Genomic DNA, 18,706 nt, shown 5'->3' on the forward strand with positions numbered 1-18,706 from the left:
CAGGCGGGAGGGCCGGGGGTCTCGGCGGGGATGCGGGGCTCCCCGCCGCCGGCGGCATCTCCCATCCGGGGGCATCCCGACTGGCCACGCAGGCAGAAGCGGCCTCCACAGGGGCAGCGCGGGATCCCCCTACGGCTGGAACGGGCCGGCGGCTCCCGGAGCTCCGTGTCCGCGTGAGCGGGGCTCTGCGCCGCCCCGCTCCCTGCCCGGCACGGCGGGACCCCCGGGCGGCCTCGGCGTGCACGGCACTCACCGCGCTCACGTGCGCAGGCAAACGCGCACCGCAGACGGGAAAACCATCACGCAGATGTGCCCAGGATGGGTGTTGGCAACTGTGCCGGGGCAGACACACATTCTGCAGGCACGCACGAGCATGTGCAACCACACACAGCAGGAATAGAGTGCGGCACACGGGCGCCAGCCCTAGAGATACACTGTAGAGCGAGCAATCTGTGGTGCGTCCTACTAAGGAATAAGGAAATAGTCAAGGAAGGTGCAAGAACAGCTTCTGCTGTCACTACTACTACGGTCTTACAATAAGGCAGAACTAGAAACAGAGCAATCCCTCCCTTTGATTTTTTTACTCATTGCTTTTATCTCCAGAGGACGCCTGGAAGCCTGGTCACTGCAAATGTGCAAGCCTGTGCCAACGACTTGTAGAGCAGAGATCAGGAGGGTTTTCAGAAAGGTCACAGGCCTGACACAAATCCAGTTTTATACAATGTCTCTATTAGTATTTGGGGTCACTTGAAATCACCACTCTGTTACTGGGTCATAACAGGAAAAGTTAGCGAGCTGCTGCCTTGTGCCATCTGCCAGCATGACAAGGACTTGTTTTGGTGATAGCTTGGACTACCACTTGAGAGCCCCATTATTCTCACATCCAGTCTCTGTTCCTAAGACAGTCATGTGCATCTTGTTGTGTGCAATGCCTCAGCAACACAAATCTCTAGCTTGGGGAAGAACATCTCCCATGGCATCTCAGACCTGTTTTTCAGGGAAGCAGGGCGTATGCCCTGGCACAAAGGACTAACACAGCCCAATTCACCTGCACCAACACTCAGCTGGCTGGCTAGGCACATGAGCCTTGCACCTTCCAGCACCTGACCATCTGAGTGAAGCCACGGGCTCTACCTGTGTGTTCAAGCTCTGTTTCCTAGGTTTTTACCTAGCCCTGTTTCATCAGAGTTCCTTGGGAAGCAGCCCTTAAAAACAAAGGAGTTCAGGAAAGGTGGGCATGCTACAAAACAGAGATCTTGAGGGCACAGGAACAGACTGTCCCTTGTGCCGAAAGACAAATCAATGAGGTAAACGTCCAGCCTGGATGGGCAAGGAGGTTTTGAAGGAACTTAGGAATTAAAGGAGGGTGTATCATCTTTGGAAGGAGGGTCAGGCCTCTCAGGAAATATTTAAGGGGGCTGCTAGAGCATGTAGGAAAAAAAAAATTAGGGAGGCCAAATCTCAGTTTGAACTTAAAATGGCAACTTCTGTAAAGGATAATAAAAAAATGTTTTTACAAATATATTAATGGTAAAAGGAAGGGTAGGACCAACCTTTGTTCTTTACTGGATGAGGGAGGGAACTTATTAACTGCAGATGAGGAAAAGGCAGAAGTGCTTAACGCCTTCTTTGCCTTAGTCTTTAGTGGGAAGACAGCTTGTCCCCAGGACAACTGTCCTCCTGGGCTGGTAGATCGTGTCAGGGAGCAGAATGGGCCTCTGTTACCCAGGAAGAGGCAGTCAGAGAACTGCTGAGCAGCTTGGATGTTCATAAATTTATGGGAGCTGATGGGATCCACCCCAGGGTGATGAGGGAGCTGGCAGATGAGCTTGCGAAGCCACTCTCCATCATTTACCAACAGTCCTGGCTCACTGGGGAGGTTCCAGATGACTGGAAGCTGCCCAGTGTGACACCCATTCACAGCAAGGGTGGGAAGGAGGATCCTAGTAATTATTGACCAGTCAGCCTGACCTCAGTACCTGGCAAGATAATGGAGCAATTTATACTGAGTGTCATCATGCAGCATCTACAGGATGGCTGCAGAGTCACCATCCCTGGATGTGTTTAAAAAAAGAGTGGATGTGGCACTGGGTGCCATGGTTTAGTTGAGGTGTTAGGGAGGGGGTTGGACTTGATGACCTTGAAGGTCTCTTCCAACCTTGTAATTCTGTGGTCTGTACCTCTGTCTCCCAAGATGTGTGTACATTTACACAGGTCTGATGGTACTCCCAGGCCAGAAGTGCTGAGCACCTTGTCCAAATGCTGCAAGGACTCTACAGAATTTGGGACAAGAAAAAGGTCCTTCTTGTCCATACCACCCCACCCCTGAGCAGCTACTTATTACTTGCATTTCTGTTCAGTGTCCTCTCATACTCTAGATATCTCCACCTTCTCTGACAACCTGCCGTTTGCATGCATCCCTATAGACTGGGAGGAATTCGGGGAAAGACGGCGGGGCCAGGGGGCGGCGGGACCCTGACCACGGACACACGGCCGGGCCCCGCCCGGGACACACGGACACGCGGCGGGACCCGCCCGGGACACACGGACACGCGGGACACACGGACACACGGCCGGGCCCCGCCCGGGACACACGGACACGCGGGACACACGGACACACGGCCGGGCCCCGCCCGGGACACACGGACACGCGGCCGGGCCCCGCCCGGGACACACGGACACGCGGACAGGCCCTGCCCGGGACACACGGACACGCGGGACACACGGACACACGGCCGGGCCCCGCCCGGGACACACGGACACGCGGCGGGACCCGCCCGGGACACACGGACACGCGGGACACACGGACACGCGGCGGGACCCGCCCGGGACACACGGACACGCGGCCGGGCCCCGCCCGGGACACACGGACACGCGGCGGGACCCGCCCGGGACACACGGACACGCGGACGGGCCCCGCCCGGGACACACGGACACGCGGACAGGCCCTGCCCGGGACACACGGACACGCGGGACACACGGACACGCGGACAGGCCCTGCCCGGGACACACGGACACGCGGGACACACGGACACGCGGACAGGCCCTGCCCGGGACACACGGACACGCGGCGGGACCCTGCCCGGGACACACGGACACGCGGGACACACGGACACGCGGCCGGGCCCTGCCCGGGACACACGGACACGCGGCGGGACCCTGCCCGGGACACACGGACACGCGGGACACACGGACACACGGACACGCGGGACACACGGACACGCGGACACGCGGCGGGACCCTGCCCGGGACACACGGACACGCGGGACACACGGACACACGGACACACGGACACACGGACACACGGACACGCGGGACACACGGACACGCGGGACACACGGACACGCGGCCGGGCCCTGCCCGGGACACACGGACACGCGGCGGGACCCTGCCCGGGACACACGGACACGCGGGACACACGGACACGCGGGACACACGGACACGCGGCCGGGCCGGCGCGGAGCTGGCGCGGGGGGCCGGTGGCGCCGCCTGGCGGGCAGGAGCGGGAGCGCGGCGCGGACGCGGCCCGTGCGGGCACGGCGGGGCGGCTCTCGCTGCAGCCGGGTTGTCCCTCTGTGCTCCTGATGCTGAGAGGCAGCACTAGAGCTGGGACAAGAAACACCAGAAAACATGTTGCCTTATTGTATTTCCCCCACTTCTCCCTCTGATGATGCAAAAGAGATGCATCCATCTCCGAGAGCAGCATGTGCACGGCAGAAAGGGATGTTTTAACTAACAGAAAAAGGAGAAACCATACATCCGGTGACAAATGCCGAATGGGTCTTTAACACCCAGATGCAGAAACAAGGAAATGGATTTCCACATCATACAATATTATCTTCATCTCTCCAGTTAAGAATGACCATTTGGTTACTTCTAGCATTTTGGAGCTGCTGCAGCATTCTGACAGGGTCTTAGGTACCGGGGATGTCCTGGGGACCGATAGGGCTGCCCTCCTATCCCCCACCAGGTCAAGCCAACCTGCAGTTTTCCCTGCTGGGATTCAGGTAAAGCATGGCAGGTGTGTGCAGGAGCTGCTGGCACCACAAGCTAATGGCTTGTACCATTAGCCTTGCAGAAAAAAGGTGGGTGGGCCCAGGAGGTCCCTATATACCCTTGGGAACCTTCTTTTCTAAGTGGATCTCCTGGTAGCAGGAGATGCTGATCTGGGGTCTGTTCTCCTTTGTCCATAACAGCACAATGCAAACACACATTTGCATCATGCTACTGAAGCATCCTCTTCCTGTCATGAAATATTCATGCTCACCTCCAAAAAGGGTCCAGCACAGGAAATCTGTGTGTCCCTCTGCTGCAGAGTGTGGCCATGGGCTTTGCTGTGAGGTCAAGCCAGATCCAGACAGTTGATCTCTGTCTTTGAGGAAATAAAACAGAGATGAAAAGAATTAGCAAAACCCCAGGAGGTGCTTTTGAGATTTAACCCTTTCCATTGCAATTGTCATTGCAATTACAATGACATATTTTAATGAATTGTCATTTGTTCACTTTTTTGCTCCTTAAGTAATTCTGCCCTGGTGTTTTCCAGTACAGCACATTTACTTAAATTGAGCGAGAGGTTGCATTTGAAGGAGGAAAGGAAGGAGCAGAGGGAAGGAGCAAGATTTCAGCAAGGGAACCTGTGGAGGACTACCGCTCTGAAATATAATCAAGACAAAACTGCTATACTTTCCTTGGACATGAATTGGAGTGGGAGGCGTTTGTTACTGCCAATGCAGTTTTCTTCATACCCAGTTCTTCCACACAAGGCTGAATTGTTAAGTGTTGACAGTGCATCTGTTAAGATTGGCTCTAGAAACCAAATGTTCTTGAAAATAAAAGAAGCATGTGCTTGCCCTTCATCTTCCCAGCCATTCAGCTCCTAGTACCACGGAGAAAAGCCACACGGAGCAGCCTACATGCACACAGATGGCCTAAGACTGGCCATGGAAAGGGCTCCTCTGTGTGAAAGGTGCAGCAGGCCGAGGAACAAGAAGTTCCCTGAGGATGACATCAGTCTTTCTTCTACTGGCAATATAAAGCTTCAAGGAAAAGTCCCACAGAAGATCTCCAAGAAGAGCTCTTCCCAATGTTTAATGTTCCTCTCCCAGTTTCTGTTTTCTTTTTACAACTGCATTTCTGTCCTGCTCCATGTTGGCAGCTACGTTGCGCTTAGAGCACACAGTGTGCTTCCTCAGAAAGATCCTGCACCCAGCACTGGGATCACCACAGATTACAATCCCTAGGAGAGGACTTCCCGGGAAAGACAGGAGTATGATCTTCCTCCAAGATCACAAACTCTGTTAATCAAAGGAAAGAAAAAGAAATAGAAAGGCCAATACAGCCTTCCCACTTGACTCCCTTTAATTAGTAACCATCTGGTTTTGAGAAGAGCTGTCAGCCAGTGTAGAGCATTTGGTAAGCTTCCTCAGTGGCTGCTCTCCTAATGTCAATTCTTCTTGGAAATGCTTTAAGCCCCAAGATGCTAAAAGGAAATGAAAAAGAGAGGGCACAAGAGAGAAAGGGAAGAACAAGGATGAAGTATAGCCCAGCAGACAGAGCAAGACATTCCCCAGTTTCACTTCCAGATCAGGGAGCAAACTACAAACACTACTGGCCATCCGATAGCCGGGAAACATTCCACCCAGCTAGCCATCTGGAAGAAACTGCAGTACTTCAAGCATCATTCTCAAACAAGCAATTACAAACCCCTCAACATTTTCCAGGAATCTCACTGCTCAACTCAGTGTTCTGCCCAAACTCCAACTTTAACAGTGACTTTCTATATTCCAAATTTCCTTGGCTCAATTTCTTTGTCCCAGCTACTGTGCAATGGCACTGTGTATTTACATGTGCTGCTCCAGCAAGGTGTTCATCCGCTAGGAGAGGCATGGGCAATTTTACAAATCAAATTCATCATGCTTGGCACTTTCTCACATTTTGCCCTGATTCTCCCTGGTGCCATGCTCTGCTTGAATAGAGGGGTGCTGCTGTTCTCACCAAGAAACCCATGGGTGCAAAGGGAGCATCCACCTAGATTTGGATGGCATCAGGAGGCACACTAACTGTTCTGAACAAGTCTTTAGGGACAATCTGACAGCACAAGGCCTTTTGGTCTTTGCAGGAAAATAGCCACAATGGTAGCAAAGCTAGGCAGCAGGAGCTTGGCTGCAGCATTTTTGTGAGTGCTGCCTTCCTCATTAAGATGCAGCACATGGCTCAAGTGGCTTTTAGATTACTCCTTCCTGACTCTAGGACATCATGTATGAGTCAGAGGCTTGCATACTTGCTTCTCCTGATCCCTGTGAGTCTCCAGCACATGGCAAATGACATTTTGAACAGTTCCCTTAAGTTCTGTGTGCAGACAACCTTCTTCTCACTTTTGCAAAGAAGCAGAATTATCTTCTTCTCTCTTAAATAGCATCATACACACACAGACCACTACCTTCTTTCCTCACAGATGCATTCAAATTCTGCAGTGCCCTCTTGTAAGCAGGTGCATCACTCTCACCTACACTCACAGCCCCTCTATTCATTCCCACCCCACTTCCCACATGGTGCTTGGGCTTCCCACAAGGCATGTGTAGTAGTCAGCCCCTTTCCATGGACCGTGGTAATGGGGTTCTGGCACAGCTGAAGGAGCAGAGGATCCCCCTGTTAAATACATTAGTACAAAGAGGGAAGATATTTCCAAATGCATTTCTGCAGGTTTCTCCCATGTGGCAAAAGAGTCAAAGACCCAAACCTGTGAGGTCCTCTCGCTGTACCTGCCCTGTCAGAGAAGCAGAGCTGTAATTTCATAAGTTTCTGACTGGTAAGACAAAAGTAAGCATAAAATTCCATATTAAAGCATATGAAACCACCAGGGATCTGCACCTGATTAGCCATCTCACATGTTTGCAGAGGGGCAGATGAGTAGGTTTCAGCTGCCCTGATCTGCACGGAGTGGTGGGATATCCTCACTTGCTGTCCCAGGAGCTGCACTAGATTTGTGCTTGCCTAGAATGCCCACTGATGATGGGGCAGCAGGAGCTCAGGAATGCCCTCACATCCACTTCTTATCTGAGGGAGGTGCCTAGGTAGACTAGAGAGAAACATACATGGGTGATCAGACCTGGACCACCTCTTCTTGACACTGCCAATTTACACCGAGGAACCAAATGCAAAAGGTGTAGATACTGTTCCTCTTTTTCCCAGTCTTGGCTGGGGAAAACAAAGCTTTTCCTTGATGCTATGTGCTCCATTCAAAGCCATGGGAGCCTCTGTGCAAAACGTCTCTCTCATGCCTCTCCTTCAAAGCCTTTCTTCCTTGTTGATTAGCATTATGCAGAGTGCCCAACTGCCAATGCCAATGTGACTTCAGGAAGAAATCCATCTATTTCTCCCCTTCAGCTCTTAATTAACATGTGGACTTTAATTACATTTCCCATTTTCATGACAAAATATGTCTCTCTCCTCCACTTGCCCCCTCCCTGGGATCATTATAAGAGCTTTTAATAATAACCACCATCATCTGTCTACTCTGAGAGCAAGGCAGAGGGGCACCTGCTCCATCTTCCCAAGTTATCCTACCCCACCTAGCCCCAGGTCACTCAGTCCTTGGAGAGACACATGCTCTGGTCCTGTGCCAGTGGGGAGGCATGGAAGCAGTGCTAACACGTTGGCACGACATATTGCCAGGGCTGGATGGTGCCTGAAGGCTTTGGCTGCAGTGAAAGACATTACAATTCAAGGGTGGACACAGAGAAAAAGTCAGTTTGGGGAGATATTAGGGATTCTCTTGTTTTCAGAAATAGAAATGGGCCACCCTCCTGCTAAAGCTATATCCTCCCTCTCCAGACAATGCACAGCAAACACTGCTAGGAAGCTTTGCAGTAACTCTCAGCTGGCTCACAGATCTAGGCAGTAAAAAAACAGGAAAACTTTCTAATAGACTCATTGATTCAGCCACTAGAAAAGCAACCACCTTAGTAAATCACAGAGCATCCATTTTCTGGCAGAAAGTGAAAACTGAGGAATCAGTCCCTATTGGTCTTGATGGCAGCAGGCAAGAAGCGGATACAATGCACCCAAGCACGGACCTGGTGCAGTCAGGTTTTCCCTAAATTGAGTGAAAGTAACTCAAACCACTACCGCCCTCCTCACAAATCTGGGAACCTCATTCAGATGCAATATGTCACAGTGGGGAGCCTGAGTTGTACACTACATCAACCTTGTGTTTGCAAACTCAAAATTAGAATCAGCTCTCAGATTGACTATTTTATCTGAATGTGCAAAATTCACCAGGCTGCTGCTGGCTTTGTGCACTTACAGAGATCTGGAAAATGAGATTTTCTGTAGTTGTTACTTCACCCCTCAGGCTTTCAGTACTCCTTGATGACAATCTCTGTCCCTCCCAGAAGCAAACAGTAAGGTAATACAAAAGTGAATACCAAACTATGCAATGTTTGCAGACAGACAGAAGACAGAGAGCTGCCCACCTCTTCCATTGCCGAGTTCTGAAGAATTAGCAATACCTCACAGAGTAGACATGACATCAGGGTCTGGGGACAGAGACAGTAAGGGCAGCATCGTGTTGATAACAACACAAAAAAAAAATACACTGATGACTATAAGTATGGCCCAGATACAGTCCAAGGCAAAGACTGCACAATCCAAATGTATAGCTAAGTGCATCATGCATGACTTGAACAGAAAGAAGAGCTCCCTGCAGAGCTCCATGCAAGGGCATGGAAGCTCCAAGCATGCCATGAGCACAGACAGTGTGTCCACTGCTTGCAGAAAACCTTATTCCTCCTCATAAGTGTGGCAGAAGGGAGACAATGTCCCTTTAAATGTGATTAAAGTGTTGTCAATGGATCTGCCATGGTAGAGGAGTTAATCCCCCCCTAGCCCCTCTCAGCCACTGTGATGGGATAATTAGATGCGAGGGCTCACCACAGATGATGCTCCAGTTGCTTAGCAACTAATGGTTTCCATAGAAACAGCAAAGCACAGCCTTCGGAGCAGCAAGTGAGCAGTGCAGCAGGGCAGGGAAAGATGCCTTAAACTCCTGCACTGATGCTCTCCTCCAGAATCATTCAGAGGCCTAGAGGTATTAGGGGAACGAGAAGGGGGTGCCTTAAAGATACAATATCCCTGATTCAAGCAGCAGTGTTGAGAGAATGGTTTTTATCAGACTAAACCTTCACTGATATAGTCCTCCTCTCAGTGACTCTCAACTAGCAGGATGAGCAGAGCTGAATCACAGAGAGTGGTCTTACACAGAGGTTTAAGCCCCAACATGTGGGTTACAACATCCTGTTGTAAGCAGCTGAGTATGATTCCAGCATCAATTCTTGCACCTGGGGTCTGAGAGGGAAACACGCGAAAACACACCAAGACACACACACAGATATATTTGCATTTTCAATACTGTCACAAAAGCAGCCTTATACAGGCATCCAGCCTGGCCTTGAACCAGCAGGCAAAGGAGGTTTCCTCTAGATTTTGCAACTTCACAATACATACAAAAGTGACTATAAAGCATGGAGATCTTCACCAGAATAACAGAGGTCAGATTAATTAACCTTTACTAAAGACTATCATCTGGGTACTTCCTTCGACATGACCAATTCCTACTGCTTCGTTATCCTCCTGCTCCCTGCACTGAGTCAGCATACCACTGTTTCTGAGCATCACACCATCACCTGCAGCACCTGCACTAAATACCATGCATGTGCTGTGCAGCTGCACTGCTGCAAGGCATGATCCTGTCATCTTGTAAGCTGAGCAGAGACAAGCTCTGTTTGTATTTTGCTAAGAGAGCTCTGGGACACTGAGATGGGGCTGTAGATTTGGTATCATGTAGTCTGCACCATGCCAGGGATGGGCTGCATCACTGCCTGCTTGCAAATGACAGCCCTATGTGTTAAAGCTTTGCAAACCTCTCCAGTCGTGATAGCACAGAAGGAAGTAAAGAAACTCACACCGCAAAAACAAGCTCTCCTCTCCTCTCCTCTCCTCTCCTCTCCTCTCCTCTCCTCTCCTCTCCTCTCCTCTCCTCTCCTCTCCTCTCCTCTCCTCTCCTCTCCTCTCCTCTCCTCTCCTCTCCTCTCCTCTCCTCTCCTCTCCTCTCCTCTCCTCTCCTCTCCTCTCCTCTCCTCTCCTCTCCTCTCCTCTCCTCTCTCCTCTCCTCTCCTCTCCTCTCCTCTCCTCTCCTCTCCTCTCCTCTCCTCTCCTCTCCTCTCCTCTCCTCTCTCCTCTCCCACTTGTGACAATCCCTTTCAGAGAGGGCAAGCAGCCTGTGCCTTGGGCACTGGGACACACACGCTGCTGGTGACGGGCAGCCGGGCTGGATTCTGGAACCCGTGCGTGCGTTAGTCAAAGCCACCAAATCCCAGATGCTGTGGCTCCTTCCCCCTGTCGCGGCAGTGTTACCTCACCCTACCCACGAACCTGGGGATGCCGGTTGTAACACCCAGGAGGGTGGAGCCAATTTAGCCACAGGCCAGGTCTCCTTCCTGGAGTCCTGTCCTGATCCACCCAGCGCTTCAGGAAGGTACAGAGAGGGGACACTAAAAACTTGTGGGCCATTTTAGACTCTGTCCCCTATGGTTTTCAAAGTGGGGAATCAAAGGGAAATGATGTGCTTTGTTCCGCAGGGGAGCAGCAGGAAAGGTGAGCAGAAACGAGCCTGGCGGAACCGGTCGCTTCAGTCGTCTGCTAGCTCACCTTTGAAGTGGTTTTAAAAATCAGGGAGGAGGGGCAGATATGAGTTCAGCTCTTTTACTGCAACTTCACAGAATTTGAAGACGTGGAGGGTAAGAGGCCACCTTTTCCCCACCAGAAAATAGTGTATCCATTCAGAGAGAAGAGAATACAGCTAATAAAACAGGCTGTGATGCTCATCAAGTGCATCTCTGGTGTTCTTGCATCCTGAGGAGGCTATGAACAGCTACAATGACAGCAGCATCCACCTACGGTACCATCAAAGACACTTTAGTCATTCACAGGAACAACTGGGCACCCTGACACAGCCCCCGGTCCTGTGCCAATGGAGCAAGCATCTCTCTCCAGTCACAGCTTTCTCTCTGTCTCATGCTCCCTGTCATTGAGCCTGTCCGTAAGTTCCCTGCTGCCTCTCTTTAACAGAAAGAGGGGTTGGGGTTCCTAACCCTAGCCTATGCAAGTCCTGGGAGCTCTGTCTGTATTACACAGCATCAGCTATTTACTGCAGCACAAGGAACTGAAGCAATGCCAACAGAGCAGGAGTGGCCTGGTGTGATGATAAGCTAGGCACCTACTGTACACTCTGGACTAGGAAGAGGGGAAAAAGGACCACTTTAATAGAGTGGAAATTGATTAATTAAGTGGAAATTAATTAAATAATCGGAAATTAATCTCTGTTCTACTACAGGGGAAAAAAATTACGTAAACCTAACTGTTGAGGGCTTCTCTTGGCGGAGCACTGTATCATCTCACACGATATCCGCTCCCTCCCTTCCCTGCCGCCCTTCCCCCGCCCGCGCGGGAGCCGCTCCGCTCCGCGCGCGTGCCCGGGCGGGGCCGCGCCTCGGGGCCGCGCCTCGGCAGCGCGCCTGCGCCGCGGCCGCCATGGCCGTGCACTACTGCGGGCTGTGCCGCCGCAGCGCCTTCACGGGCCGCCGGCACCGCTACAGCGCGGGGCACCGCCGGCGGCTGCGGGAGGCGCTGGCCCAGCTGCAGGAGGCGACGGCGGCGGCGCGGGCAGCGGCGGCCGCGGCCGATGGGGCTGCGGCCGTGCGGCGCTACGACCCGGCGGAGCACGACGGGCGCGTGTGGTGCCCGTGCTGCGGGCGCGGCGTGCGGCGGGACGGGCGGCGCGGCGGGCTGGCGCTGCTGCAGGCCGGCCTGATGCGGCACTTGGCCGGGTGCGCGGGCAGGAGCGGGGCGGGCTGACGCTGCCGTATGCCGGGCTTTCGTGGCGCTTGGCCGCTTGGTGCGGGCGGTGCTGATGGTGTCACGGTGTCCCGCAGGCCCGAGCACCGCCGGGAGACGGCGCGGTTCTGGCGGGAGAACCGGGCGGAGGCGGCGCTGCGGGAGCGGTGCCTGGTGCCGGCCGAGGAGTACGAGCGCTTCGCGCAGGCCCTAGAGCAGGCGCTGGCCGAGCACCAGCGCCGGGAGGAGGAGCGCATCCTCCAGGTAGCCTCGGTCACCTCCCCGCATGGGCCTCGGCCCGGCCCCGGCCTCCGCTGGCCCCGCCTCACCGCTCTGTCCCCACAGATGGCGGCTGACATCCGGGAGGCCGAGCGCCGGCAGCGAGAGACGGTGCAAGCCGCGCTGCAGGTCGGTGAGCTGTATCCTGCCCTGACTGCACCCTGGCGGGGAGCGGCCACTGCACTGCGCAGCCCCGCCACCGGCACCCCGGTGCGCTCGGGAGGGGCTAGGGCCGGCTGGGTGGGGGCTGCGCTCAGTACCAGAAATATTGTTCCTTTTTCCTGAATCACACTCAGCTTCAACCAGAGCCAGAACTTTGTGCAGGACCTTCTGTCTGCAGGCTCCCCACAGGACCCGAACGGTGAGCACCACTTTCTTTAGCAGTGGCCGATACATCCGTGCTAAAAGCACCTGACACATGGGGAGTTTGACAGTGTCATTGCTAGGATCTTGCAAAGCTTCTGCAAACTTTCGTATGCGCTACAGAAAGTGATGGCCTCTTATTTCAGGGACAGCCCTTGTGGTGCAGAAGAGCCTGGCCCGAGCAGAATGCAGACAGGACCTGATTTAGCCTGGATGGAATCAAGCAAGGTTCTGACCTTCATTGGCCACCAGGTAGGGATGACTGGCTAGCAAATGTGACTTTGATTTAACTGCAAGTCACCTACAGCACATGTCACAAAATAGAACAAGGGGTGGTCTCCATCACAAAGAGAAACGCTTTGTGGATTTGGGTGAGCAGCTAGCCCAGTTTCAGTTACCCAGGTTTAACTTTCATTAAGCAAACATTCTTTAATATGCCGTGGGGAAAAAGCCCAAACTCTCTTTTAAAGAAGAGACAAGCTTTCCTCTGCCTTTTTCTAATAGAACTTGATTCTGGAAGAGAATGAAGACAATGCTCTTTTGGCTCAGAGCTACTCCTAAACATAAGATTCTCATAAGCATTTTATGTTCCTGTTAACAGGAAACAGAAGGGAAAGGAAATGTCCACACAGGTAAGTGCACCTGCATGGATTGCAAATGTCACAGGGATAACTCAAAGCAGTTTTGAAGCAGTTGCAGCATAACCAGCAGGTGGCCACTCTTGGCAATATTTGACATAATAGAGGAGAAGAAAACACATCAGCATAGTAAAACTGTTGATGCTGCTGCTGTGGGGAGTGTATGATTTGGGGTGTGATCAGCCGTGGCCTTAGCTGAGGAAGCCAGCACTTTTTTTCTCAGAACACCCAGAGTTCACTTGGTCACTTGCTTGATAGCACAAGCAGCAGACAGGGGGAAAGAGGGGACACTTTTATTCGGTCACACATTAGGGTAACTTCAGTGGTTAACTAAGTATTCCCTGTGACTTCTAGGAGCAAAACCTCCATGGCTAACAGAAGAAGAAGATGGAAGTAAACAAATTGGACCTTCTTATGAGGAATTTCTCAAACACAGTGAGCAGCTTGCACATCTTTTAGTTAACCTTAGTTACTTTAACATGCTAGAGAACCAAAAGCAATTTGAAAAACTTTTGCTGAACAAAGTATTTGGGCTTTTGAGCAACCTGGTCTAGGGAAAAGTATCCCCATCCATGGTACAGGGGGTTGCAGCAATGTGATCCTTAAGCTCCCTTCCAACCCAAACCACTCTACAATTTTTTTTTTTTCAGAGGAGAAGCAGAAGCTGAAAAAGCTCCCGGTGGAACGTGTTGGTGCCAATTTTGACCATACCTCTCAGACAAGTGACAGCTGGCTCCCTTCCTTTGGGCGTGTATGGAATCATGGCAGGAGGTGGCAGTCCCGGTGAGCTTCAGCACAGCACAGATGGGTGCCAGGGGGGAGAGTGTGCAGCTTCTGTCCATGCAAGCTATTCATGGAGCAGGCTCTGAGGTAGCAGCAAGAATAACTAGACATCCTGCCACATGAGATATGCCAGGCAGTATCATTCTTGTCCTGGAGCAGCACACATGGCTTGTGAGGAAGCGTGCTCACAGCTGTAAAGGCTGCACACATGAAGGCATCTGCCTTGTTTTGCTTGGCTCACCTTTCAGACCCACATACTGGCCCACTGGCACCTTTTAATGTCCCACAACTCTCTATAAGCTAGCTGGAGCTACCACTCACTGAAATAACAAAAATATTGAGGGAGCTTCCATGCTAGAACACTATGCACAGCACTTTCTTACTTTTTCAAGGAGTGTTCATTATCTCTGTGTAAAGGCTACTGCAGTCTGATTTCTATGCTCTCTTTCAGGCATCAGTTTAGAACTGAATCAGGGGAAAAGAAGAAAAAAAGGTGATCAGATGAGGAACAGTAGACACCCAGCTCTGCTGTGGGAAGGCTGACTGTAGGTAGCTGCAGTTTTGTTGCTGACTGCCCTGTAAGAGCAGAGTGTTCATCTGAGCATCACATCTAAAGCCACACGAAGTCAGGTCCTGCCAGCAAGGACAGGCTTCTGTGGATGCAGTATCTTCCCTGTCAGAAGGCCTACTCTGTACAGCAAGATATGCCAGTGGCCTATGCTGACATGGCATATCCCACTAAAGGAAGAATTTTTGGAGAAATAAACTTTTTTTTTTTTAATGCTTCTTTTTGTAGACCAACTGAAACTCATTTCAAATGCAGGGCCCACCCTGCAGGCAAGTAATGCCAGGTGTTTGATAATTTCATTCAAACTTCTATTGGTTTCCTTCATTTTAGTATTCATCCTTTACATTGTCTAACATCACTGGCTGCTGTAGGTGACGTAGAAGTTTCTTACTTCTCTTTCAGCAACACTAATAAAGACAAAAACTGGCTGGTACAGGACAACAGCCATAACCTCTATCAGAATCCACTATAAATAATGCATCAGTAATGAAACATACACACTGTTGAAAAACCAAGAAAAATTATAATCAATAATTTTATTGTGTGCATCTATGTATGACACATTGCTGACGAAGTCACTGAAGAACCTGCAAAGCAAGAAGTCCCCAGTCAGAAAACCAGGTAAAAGCAGGCGAGCACAAAACAAACAGTTTGGCAGTTTTATTCCAGCAGGAACACTTGGCCATGGTGCCATGTGAGAGCAGTGAGGACAAGTGCCCATTTACCCTGCAGCCCACAGAGAGGGGAACAAATAACGCTTTCCTCATCCAATGAGCACAGGGACAAAATGAGAAATCGCTCTTTAATTCTGGAGAGCTGATGTTTCCAGTAATGTTCCCCCAGAAAATTGCTTAGGATGTGAGCAAAATACTCTGAGCATCTGGAAGAACAGCCCACCACAGCCATGTGGAAGTTGCCTATTACACAGTTGTCCATTAGCTCCTGACAGCACAACTCAGCTCCTCAGCCCCCAGCCTCACCTCCCTACGCGTCCTCCCCTGCAGCAGGCGCATCTCCACCTTTCGTGTTTCGGGTATAAATCACTTGGGCTCGGTGCTTGGACACCAGTTTGATCAACCCTACGGAAAAACAAAATTACAGTTGGTGTGCATGTACTGGTAGATGTCAGGGATGCTGATGTCCCTCCTAGAGAGGCAGGGCAATGTACAAGAGGAAATAATAGGGGGTAGCAGCTTATTCAAGTTTTTTGTTGCCATCTGACTGCAGTTAGACCACAGCCGGTCCTTCTGGCAACATTTTTCTTAGTACAGCAATGCCTCGATGTAACAAACTGCTGCTCCATACTTTGGAGCACTTCTGAAATGCGAGCTAAGGCAGTGGCTCTCCAAAAACAATTTACACATGGGGCAGTTCAGATGCTGCAGGAAAGCTGCTGGACAAGCAAGGAAAACCAAGCAGCCAATACAAGCAGCTTTCTGTTTTTTTCTACTTCTGAGTGCTCACCTTTGCTGAGGAGCTCCTGGAGGGCAGCCCGAGCTAGGGAGCCTCGAATCTTCAGCCTTTCTGAAACAACTGCAGGTGTGATGAGCTTGTAGTTGGGCACTTCTTTGCACAGTTTGTCGTAAGTGGCCTTGTCAAACAGGACAAGGTTGTTCAACTTGTCTCTCACTTTCCCCTTGGACCACTTCTACTTGAAAAGAGAGAAAAAACAACACCACCCCTAAGCCATCTTGTAAGCAAGAACAAAAGATGGAACTAAACGATGCTCTAAGAACTGCACCATTAAATGTTTCCGTATCACATCCCAAACTGAACGACTAATGAGATGCACAAAATTGCCTCTGTAAATGAACGTGTTGAAGATAATACCTGCAGTATCTAAAAATAAGAGGACTAAAGCCCTCTGTTACTCAGGTTTATGTACAATATATTATTATTAGTTACTGCTATTATGTACAACTTGCTGGCAGATGAAGAGCTGGCTCCTTTAACAAGATGCCCGCCCCGCCTTCAGGCCGCTCTCGAGGCCCGGCCAGGCCGCACACGCGCCAGGCCCGGGGATCCCGCCGCGCCCTCAGTCCCGCCGGCTCCCACCTTCTTCTTGGCTTTGCCGCCGGACTTGTTGACGGGGTCCTTGTCCTTCTTGGCGGACTTGCCCGCGTCCTTCTTCTTCTTGTCGTCTTTGGGCGGCTGCGAGAGGGTGAGAAGGATGGGGGGTGAGCGGCGAGGCGCGGGGCCGCCGCGCCAGGCACCTCGCAGGGGTTCCCGCCCCGCTCGGGGAGCCGCCAGCGTTCTCTCGGGGGTCCCAGCCCGGCTCGCCGCCCGCCGCCCGGCCCGGCCCCGCTCACCATGATGCGGCCGCAGCTGCTCCGCAAGATGTCGGCGAGAAAGGAAGAGCGCGGCGTGCGGCGGGGGCGGGCCCGCGGGGCCGCGGCGTCACTGCCGGGGCGGCGGCGGCGCCGGGCGGGCGGGGCTGCCGCTGCCGGGGCTATGGCGATCTTCAGCGTCTACGTGGTCAACAAGGCTGGCGGCCTCATCTACCAGCTGGACCACTACGCGCCCCGCGCCGACACCGAGAAAACGTTCAGCTTTCCGCTCGATCTCGTCCTGCGCCCGCACGACGAGCGCGTCGTCGTCGCCTTCGGGCAGCGGGACGGCATCCGCGGTGCGGCGGGTGGGGAGGGCCGGGCGAGGCCGGACGTGAGTGAATGAGTGAGTGAACGAGCGAGTGATGCCGCCGCGCTGTCCCCGCAGTGGGTCACGCCGTGCTCGCCATCAACGGCGCCGAGGTCAACGGTCGCTTCACGGCGGACGGGAAGGACGTGCTGGAGTTCCTGGGTAACCCCGCCAACTACCCGGTGTCCATCCGCTTTGGCCGCCACCGGCTCTCCTCCAACGAGAAGCTTATGCTGGCCTCCATGTTCCACTCGTGAGTCAGGGTGGGCCGCGCCGGGACGGGGTGGCGTGGGCAGAGCTGGTGAGGGGCGCTGAGGGGCCTGTCCCCACAGGCTGTTTGCCATCGGGTCACAGCTGTCACCTGAAGTTGGGAGCTCCGGGATCGAGATGCTGGAGACCGACACCTTCAAGTTGCACTGCTTCCAGACACTGACAGGTACCGTCGGGCCCTAGGCACCCGGCACTGCTCTGCTTTGCCAGGGCTGTCTCTGTCCTGGGCCTTCCTTATGCTCCTGGCATTATGGCTCCAGGGATCAAATTCATGGTTCTTGCTGACCCAAGGCAGACGGGGATAGACGCTCTTCTCCGCAAAATCTATGAGATTTACTCAGACTTCGCTCTGAAGAATCCTTTCTACTCCCTGGAGATGCCAATAAGGTAAGGAAAAGCCCACTTTGAGTAACCTGGCTGCAACCCCTCATTGCTTTCTGCCTATACAGTAGAAAATGCAGACAGTCCTTAAGTGGGGAAGGAAGCTACAGCACTCTGCTGCAGAGAGAGGACACAGACCTGAGCTCTTGCCAGTGCTGGCTCTGCTGGGGAAATGGGAGGTGCTCTTCCTTGGCACAAACCCTGTTGTTCTACCCTATATTCAGGCCTATACAAGAAGCTTTAATCTTAACTAAGGACCAAGTCAGACCTCGACAGCAGCTATGTTGCGGTGCCATATCTTCCTGAATATCTCGTTGAAGGATGCAGAGCCAAAGGATGTGGAGATCCTTTGTTAGCTTTATTAACTCACTTCCATAGGTAGAAGTCATCCCTTTTACTTTTCTGACTATTTCAGGTGCGAGTTGTTTGATCAGAACTTGAAGCTTGCTCTGGAGGTGGCAGAGAAAGCTGGACCCTTCGGACCTGGATCATAGAGAAAGCTTTGTCTGTTGCAGAGATTCATTCGTCTGAAGAGTGGGGCCTCTCAAAAAGCTCCCCTCTCCTCTGCACGCCCCCAAAACATGCTTCAGTATCTCCCAAAATACCAGTTTATCCCCTTTGTTGTGAAACTTACCTTAAAGAGATTCCTTAGCACTGTTTACATTGGGCCACAGGGCCTTATTTTGCTGTTGCAGCTCCACTGCACTTGAGTGAAGGAGAAGGTGCAGGTCTGTGGCTTTACCACAGTCAGTGCTTTTCTTTCCTGCCAGAAATGTACATACGTATTTCTCCTGTATAGCTCTAACTTACGGTCTTGCAGAGGGTTTCTGTTTAGAAGTAATAAGTGTTTACTAATGAGACAAATGGCTGTTTGCTTTCTGTTGGTGGGGACACT

At 52.2% G+C, this 18,706-nt stretch overlaps 4 protein-coding genes and 1 long non-coding RNA gene across 9 annotated transcripts in view; 3 read left to right on the forward strand and 2 right to left on the reverse strand.

Annotated features, from left to right (window-relative positions):
- Positions 1-8,855, reverse strand: part of BCL9L (BCL9 like) — a 61,698-nt gene extending 52,843 nt beyond the window's left edge. For 3 of the 5 annotated variants that reach the window (XM_053963343.1, XM_053963344.1, XM_053963338.1), the window contains exons 1-2: positions 7,961-8,089; positions 4,268-4,372 (exon numbers count right to left, since the gene is read on the reverse strand). The gene's annotated coding sequence lies outside the window, so the exon portion shown is untranslated. Of the gene's footprint in view, positions 1-4,267; positions 4,373-7,960; positions 8,090-8,305; positions 8,384-8,474 lie in introns of those variants that run through there. The other 2 variants (XM_053963340.1, XM_053963339.1) reach the window with 2 other exon arrangements.
- Positions 8,856-8,987: 132 nt separating this feature from the next.
- Positions 8,988-10,883, forward strand: LOC128799261 (uncharacterized). Its single transcript, XR_008434687.1, has 2 exons — positions 8,988-9,088; positions 10,638-10,883. It is a non-coding gene; the product is annotated as an uncharacterized LOC128799261 (long non-coding RNA).
- A 706-nt stretch (positions 10,884-11,589) lies between these two features.
- CENATAC (centrosomal AT-AC splicing factor) lies at positions 11,590-14,741 on the forward strand. Its single transcript, XM_053963527.1, has 9 exons — positions 11,590-11,885; positions 11,991-12,156; positions 12,238-12,300; positions 12,468-12,532; positions 12,681-12,786; positions 13,136-13,166; positions 13,527-13,607; positions 13,823-13,955; positions 14,407-14,741. Exons 1-9 carry the CDS (start codon positions 11,590-11,592, stop codon positions 14,450-14,452), a joined length of 987 nt encoding a protein of 328 aa, XP_053819502.1. The 3' UTR covers positions 14,453-14,741.
- A 303-nt stretch (positions 14,742-15,044) lies between these two features.
- RPS25 (ribosomal protein S25) lies at positions 15,045-16,918 on the reverse strand. Its single transcript, XM_053963529.1, has 5 exons — positions 16,833-16,918; positions 16,579-16,674; positions 15,988-16,171; positions 15,504-15,602; positions 15,045-15,110 (listed from the first exon to the last, which is right to left on the reverse strand). Exons 1-4 carry the CDS (start codon positions 16,833-16,835, stop codon positions 15,508-15,510), a joined length of 378 nt encoding a protein of 125 aa, XP_053819504.1. The 5' UTR covers positions 16,836-16,918; the 3' UTR covers positions 15,045-15,110; positions 15,504-15,507.
- TRAPPC4 (trafficking protein particle complex subunit 4) lies at positions 16,861-18,675 on the forward strand. The gene is made up of 5 exons (XM_053963528.1): positions 16,861-17,149; positions 17,239-17,413; positions 17,493-17,596; positions 17,691-17,817; positions 18,227-18,675. The coding sequence occupies exons 1-5, from the start codon at positions 16,861-16,863 to the stop codon at positions 18,303-18,305; spliced, it is 774 nt and encodes a 257-aa protein (XP_053819503.1). The 3' UTR covers positions 18,306-18,675.
- Positions 18,676-18,706: the final 31 nt, after the last annotated feature.

This window comes from Vidua chalybeata, chromosome 23, assembly GCF_026979565.1.
Source record: "Vidua chalybeata isolate OUT-0048 chromosome 23, bVidCha1 merged haplotype, whole genome shotgun sequence".
In the NCBI taxonomy this organism is placed as follows: domain Eukaryota; kingdom Metazoa; phylum Chordata; class Aves; order Passeriformes; family Viduidae; genus Vidua; species Vidua chalybeata.